The sequence below is a fragment of the Nicotiana sylvestris genome, chromosome 2 (genome assembly GCF_000393655.2).
Source record: "Nicotiana sylvestris chromosome 2, ASM39365v2, whole genome shotgun sequence".
Classification (NCBI taxonomy): Eukaryota; Viridiplantae; Streptophyta; class Magnoliopsida; order Solanales; family Solanaceae; genus Nicotiana; species Nicotiana sylvestris.
The window spans coordinates 107,941,545-107,948,409 of record NC_091058.1 but is presented as its reverse complement, the minus strand read 5'-3'; the positions used below and the strand labels follow the sequence as shown (position 1 = coordinate 107,948,409).

The window sequence follows — 6,865 nt, the reverse complement described above, 5'->3', positions numbered from 1 at the left end:
TTAGCAACATAATCCCTTGATGCGTGAAACTTTTCTTGAATCAATTCAATCTCGAATTCCGCCACTGATGAAGACTTGAAGCTTCAAAGTTGAAACTTGGGTTTGAAAAATTAAAATAATTTCAGACTAGGTGTGAATCTAAAAGTTTGAGAACATCTCGGGGAGCTTATATCTCATATTTAGAATGATTTTGGGCATATTTGACGTGGTTTTGGATAGAATTTTAAAATGAAATTCGAGTGTGTGTAAAGTGTATGCCTTTATTTTGTTCTTAACAGGTATTTTATATGAAATCCAAATGTAGCTATGTACTATAATTATTTTGAAATGTATTTATTTAGGACAAATATAGTGTATAATTTAGTTACACCATGTAGATTTTCCTTAATTATTTTTAGAATGAGGCATAAATAATTCTTGATAATATTTTTGTGTATATATGTGCATAACCATTTGTAGTTATTATATAATTTATGTATATTGACTAAGAAAAATAAATAATAGATCTATCTGACTACTTGTGTAAAGATCCCAGGAAAACCTTCTACTTGCTATCATCATTGGGCTTCTTAATGTTGCATATCGGCCCAATTAAGGTTCTGGCAAAAGAAATGGGCTCTTCAACCCGACTGACGGAAACAGTTCAGGGGGTTGTATAGACAGGGTACTGAAACTCGATCACTATTTGCCGGGAATTGATCTAGTAGTAATTTGAGATCCGGTGAAATTCTCATTTGCACATTTTCTCTAGAACAAGAATGGGGGTGATAATCGAGAACAATATTTGGGAGCCAAATCCAGCGCTGTATTTATTCTTCTTCATATCATGTTGCTTGTCAATATATTATTTGCCAAACAGTAACAGAAGTACTCCTGCCGTCTTCGATCACGCACCTTCCTCTTCCTTCCTTCGTTTTCAGAGAAGTTTCCTCTTACTCTTTTCTCTTTCTTCAGGTGACGCTATTTTCCCACTTCTTTTGTCTGTCCACTGAATGTAGTGTTAGGAAATGTTATGTTCTAACTAATTCATAGATTTCAATTACAGCTAAAATTGACGCATAGTAGTAATGTACATGTTTCCCTGTTTGTTAACTGTATTGTGAAAAGATTTCTTTGTTGCCAAACGAGAAAAATGAAACTCAGCAAGTTTGGTAGTTTCTGGATGTCAAAATTTTAACTTAAAAAAGAAACGAATTTAATCTGTGTGACTTAGCTGTGGAAATGGTCAAGTTGACTCTTCATAAATGAAATGTCTCAAACAAATTGGGGTAGATGGACTAGCTCATAATACGTGACGTTGGGCATTTTTTCCGAGTTAGATATTTTTGTTCATAGCTATAGTAGATCAATACACGGTCTGCACAAAGTTGAATTAATCAAGTTCAAATTTCTCGTTCTATCGTGGAGTATCCATAGGAAATACATGCAGACATACTTCCAAAGCAATGCGCTTATCAGATTCAAAGTGTATTCAAGACGCAATGGAAGCTATTCTAACAAATTGAGTTAAAAGGTGTTGGTCGAGGAATCTTTACATCAGACATGGAGTCTGAATCAAACCCATGTTAGACTTGATGATTAATGTTAAAAATGAAAAATAAACACATGTTACAACTGATATTGAGATACTGATGCAAGTTCTTCCGTTAATAATTTGTTTGTTAGTATAATATACTAATTAACATAGAAGAAATTAAGAATGAATTTTCAAGCTGATCCTGACATCACAGAATTGTCAAAATGCTAATTTAACTTGACGGAGATATGGTAATTACTTATCATTGAGCACATGTATAGGTGTACCCTCAGATTGCATATTGCGTCAAACAAAAGCATATTTTTCTTTTTCATTACGGACTCAATATAGTTAGTATATCTTTTTTGTTATCAGTTTGGATTCAAAATCATTTATTTATTTATTTTAAGTTTACAGTGATGGAAGGCTTACTGGCAGTATTTGGAGAGTATGAGTTGGCGTACCATGGCGTTGGTAGGGAGCAAATGGTCATCTCTCTAAGTATTGGATATGCAGCTGCTCTCTTTGTTGGTACCTTTTTGGGCATGCTCTCGGATTTGATGTAAGGGGCATTTTTGTCTAACTTTTCCATTGTTTACTAGGTTCCCTCTCTCCTTGCATAACCATTAAGGTTGGAATTAAAGTCGTTATGTTTGACTTTAATTAATTCATCCATTCAAAGTAAATATTAGATAGTAGAATAAAATATAATGCAAGTGATGAACTTTTCTTTATCACTTTTAAAAAATAGGTAGTATAGTGCAAGTTGCCAATTTCACGCATTTTGAGTTCCTTAAAGAAAAAATTCAAACTCTTAGGCTAAGATGATTTTGTTCGATCTCCGAAGTGAAACAAAAATGCCATTTTTTTATGGAAAGGTAAAGGAAACAGAACTGCCATTTTGGGATAGAGGAAGTATCGATTTGATCTTCGTTCCTTTGATGCATTCTTTTTGGTCTGTGACGTCTTTTTCCTTCTGAACTTTCCAACAAAGCTTGAACTTGAAGCTTTGCGTTTGGCCAGCATATGTTTTCAAAACTAAATGGTATTGGGCCATGATAAGTATCATTGTTATTTTCAACCGATTATTGCTCTCAAATTCTGATGGAGCACCATATGTCAAATCATTTTTTTTGATAAGTCAAGAGTACCATCTGTCAAGCTTATCATTGTGTTGCCTCTTCATGCAGTGGCCAGAGAAAAGTGTGCTTGTTGTTTTGCTTGCTGCATCTTTTTGTTGCCATATGGAAGAGGGTTACTGGACATCCAAGTGTTTGGCTCGCTAGTATCTGTCTCTCTCTTGCCTCTACGATATTTTTCTTCAACTTTGAGACATGGATGGTTGTTGAGCATGATAAGGTTTGTCTTAAGGATCTCTTTTGTTACTATTATATGACTTACTATTGCACGTGGGAAGTACAATTTTGAAGACTTGTTACCTCAAAATTCCTATCCATTTCTTGAAATGAATGAATGTAGTAAATCTTTATCGAACAAAAGAGAAGAAGAATGAATGTAGTAAATGCAAAGAGGTTAGAGAGGGGGACCGTGGATCTATAGTCTTTTAGAATTGCTTTCTTTGGCAGCTACTTTAGCCAATTTTACACCTATTCATGCGGCCGCTGTAGTGACATATGTGATTATATATGAATATTTCTCTCTTGGGAAGCCTTCAGAGTTGGATTTTGGATTTTCTCCACAACTTTGAATCTTTTATACTTGAGTAAGCTAAGTTCTCCTTATAATCGTTATGCAGTTTGGGCAGAGGCAGGATTCAGTTAATGACATGTTTTGGTTAATGACTTTTGTTGAATCTGCATCTTTTATTGGAAGCCAAGTGGTTGGAAACTGGTTAATCAGTGGTCATGAAAAGACAAGTTTGCTTGCTCCGTCCAGTGCAGTGGTAATAATGGCTCTTATTTCTCTGGCTTGTGTCAGCCGAGGATGGAGGGAAGATCCAAAATCAATTGTTCTTAAAGATTATCAAACTAAGTTTCATACCTACATACTTGGTGGTATGCGTCTTCCATTTTTGTGCTTTTGTTCCTTTTACTGAAGATATTTTGTTTGTGCAGTCGTATTGCATCTATGTAGCCAAAGCAATTATGGTGAGCAGGAAGAATGACATTGAACTTTTTTGTTATCACAATATAACTACGGGACACGTTTTATAGCTGATTATGACATTAAAAGAAAAATTGAATCAATGCTGTGAATCTCACCAACCTGATTTCCCACTCTCTGCTCCAATTTCTCCCTCATTCGCTCTACCAGACTATGTGTAGCTACCTGGTTTTTCTTACTGTGATCTTCTTTTGGTTGGTCGACTTAGCTCGAAATAACAAAGCCCTTACTTGAGCACAAAATTCTCCATGTACTCCCGGTAGCTTCATGCCTCAAAATTGCTCATTTGCTTGGTGTTGAGAAGAGCATGAAAGCATAACAGAGCTATAAAGCAGACGGAAAGTTGTCCTTGTAATAAATATTAAATACTACCAGTTTGGTAGTCTTCTAATAGAAATGAGGTTGTACCTAACTTTTCGGCTTTTATGTTATTCGAAATGAAATGCGTAAGAAAATTAAAATGGTCCAGTTCCAGAAATTACAAGTATTTTGCAACATCTTAATGTGGTAAACTGAGAGGGAGAACATGCATCTGGTACAAAATACAGTTTTTGATAATGCATTAATAGGACCGGTTGGATCGAAGCCTTAATCTTTTCCCAACTGTATTCTTGGCAGATAAAAGGGTCTGGCTTTTGTCATGGACCCAAGCTGCTGTCCACTTCTCAGTTGCTGTTTTTTGGATTATTTGGGCTCCAGCTATTGTGGTATGATTTTGACTAGCTTCCTATAAAAGATATTGTTTCCGCATTTCTGACTTCCCTATTTTCTCATTGAAAAGTTTCCTAAAGGAGTATTAAAATTGCTAATCTACTTGAAGAGAGTAGTTGATGAGCTGGTAGCTGAGTTTATCTGTATGAAACAACACATCCTTGATTGGATTTAAAATGTTTAAAATTTAATATAATAGAAATTTTGTGTCTCAAAATCTGAAATCGAATTGTATCAAGGAAAAATGGATAGAGGGAGTATTCTAGTTACTACTGTGAGAAGCCTTCTTTGCAAAAATATGATGAGATTCATTAAGCCTTCTTTGGAAGGTTGATGAAATTCATTTTTATAACGAGAGAGAGTGGGTTGCTGACTGTTTATGAGACACATTAAAATGTGTGCGAGTGGGTTTATAAGTGATTTTGTGAAGCCATCTTTTTATCATTATAATCCATAGGTAATCTTATGTGCCCAATATCTGTACCTCTTAATCTTTGTAAACATTCCTTTATCAGGATGAATATTTAACATTCCTTTTTTCCCCTTCTGAAATCCAATATCACTATATTTGTTCCTGTTCCAAAAAGATTGATATAGTCTCCTTAAAGTTTGTTCGGATTTTTAGGCAGATGGGAGAGAGGTTTTACTAGGTTTGATATACCCCTGTTTACTTGGTGCTAAAATGCTTGGAAGCACTGCATTTCCCTGGTTCTCCAGTGGCCCTTTATCATTTCGAACAGAAGAATGCTTAGCATATGCATGTATTGTTATGGGCTTCGTCACTTCCATTGTGGCTTTTGATTATCAGGTATTTTACCAGTTCTCGTTTCTTCAAGCTGTTCAGATATCAAGTGATGTCGTCAACCTTAATTTGCGATATAATTGCAGGACATTGAAATTCTTGTGATGCTATTCTGCATATTTCATGCTTGTGTGGGATTGGTTTTGCCTTCACTTGCCAGATTGAGAACCATGTAAACTTTGCTGCAGTTATAAATATTTTTTATCCATCATGGCTTTAGTAATTGTGAAAATCCAGCGTCGCCTGCTCTCTCATGTATTTTACTGGAGATTTATTTTACTCAAGTTCCTTATCTTCCTGCAATATGCAGGTATGTGCCAAATGAACTTCGTGGAGGGATGATGAGTTTATCCATTGCTCCTTCGAATGCGCTTATGTTGTTCTTTCTGATTCAGGCATGTTCTCTTTTACCATATTATTTTATTTAGTATTTCATCAGAAGAAATCCTCTCCACTGTTTATAATGGCACGTTGTAACTTATTTAAGGACGTAGTGCTTGAATTACACCTAGATGCTTGTTGCTTGGGAAATTTAGGGTTCTGTGAATTATCCACATCTTCTTAGTCAAGATAAATGCAATAGAGTTATTTTTATTCTATTTTTATCTTCTGGATAACGTTTTAATTGATCGTATGGTGCAACATGTCATACTTCATCGTGAGATACTTCCTTTTTCTGGTGATTTGATGAGTATTAGGATTATCTGCTATTTCTTTCTTTCGAAAATTTTGCAGAGAGGTTTCTACCAGAGGATTGAAAATTCAACAATTATAGCTATGGCCACTCTTGGTCTTTTTTCTGCAGCTGGATGCATGTATATGTTAAAGCGGCTTGGAAAGCAACCACACCAGAACTGGCACAAATTATGAGCCCTTCCATATTTTTGAAACACTTCTATTCGTGTTGGGTGTTCCTGTATATAGCCGGTTAATTGAAAGTTTAAAGAAACTGCAGCTTTGGGATGTGATGATGGGTGCAAAGTGACATCCTCTGCAAATGGAATATCAAGAATGAGATTTAGCCGATTTCAGCATTATATTATTCTCACATTGCTTAAGTAATGAGGTCCTTTGGGAGATCAAATCACAGGGAGTTCAATTTTGCTCTCGAGACACTTTGCACTTGATGCCCTGAGAATGCTAAATGAACACTTTGCTACTGATAAGTTTTGGGAAGACGCACAATATCCGAGAAGCAATAGCGTGCACGGTGGCTTATAGCCTGTTTGGCCAAGCTTCTCAAGACTAAAAAGTGCTTTTTTTTCCAAAAGCACTTTTTTTTCCTAATTTGAGGTGTTTGGCCAAGCTTATTTGGGAAAAAAAAAGTGCTTTTGGGAAGAATCAGTTTCAGAGAAGCAGAAAAAAGTAGATTCTTTCCAAAAGCAGAAGCAGTTTTGGCTTTTCTTCTTACCTAAAATACCCTTAATAAAATATAGTATATACCAAAATAACCCTTAAACCTAATACTTAGGATATTAATTTATAAATATTTCTTCTTATTTTTAGGAAACTTTCTAATATATAGTGTCTTTAGGGGTGAATGTTTTTATATTTGTTGAAGGAATTTTAATATATTTAACTTATATTAAAAGAATTAAGTACTTTTTAATTTTATTTTCATATTTTACTTAAATAAAATGAATTTTTTTAATTATTGCATGTAATAACAAAATTTTGATATTATTTATTTACTTATAATATTAATTATTAAG

At 34.7% G+C, this 6,865-nt stretch overlaps 1 protein-coding gene across 2 annotated transcripts; it reads left to right on the top strand.

Annotated features, from left to right (window-relative positions):
* Positions 1-657: 657 nt before the first annotated feature.
* On the top strand, positions 658-6,584 carry LOC104223268 (uncharacterized). Of its 2 annotated transcripts, none has more exons than XM_009774673.2 (9): positions 658-954; positions 1,934-2,078; positions 2,707-2,875; positions 3,273-3,531; positions 4,259-4,347; positions 4,977-5,159; positions 5,240-5,325; positions 5,464-5,548; positions 5,959-6,584. In XM_009774673.2, exons 1-9 carry the CDS (start codon positions 759-761, stop codon positions 5,977-5,979), a joined length of 1,233 nt encoding a protein of 410 aa, XP_009772975.1. In that variant the 5' UTR covers positions 658-758; the 3' UTR covers positions 5,980-6,584. The 2 variants fall into 2 exon arrangements, with proteins under 2 accessions (XP_009772975.1, XP_009772974.1); XM_009774672.2 differs by having other exon boundaries at positions 5,889-6,584.
* The last annotated feature ends 281 nt before the right edge of the window (positions 6,585-6,865 follow it).

Bases quoted from the DNA above. Each gene is read 5' to 3' on its own strand.
- LOC104223268 (XM_009774672.2), top strand. From the start codon at position 759: ATGGGGGTGATAATCGAGAACAATATTTGGGAGCCAAATCCAGCGCTG. The intron at 955-1,933 runs GTGACGCTATTT...TTAAGTTTACAG, and splicing joins ACTCTTTTCTCTTTCTTCAG to TGATGGAAGGCTTACTGGCA. The intron at 5,549-5,888 runs GCATGTTCTCTT...AAAATTTTGCAG, and splicing joins TGTTGTTCTTTCTGATTCAG to AGAGGTTTCTACCAGAGGAT.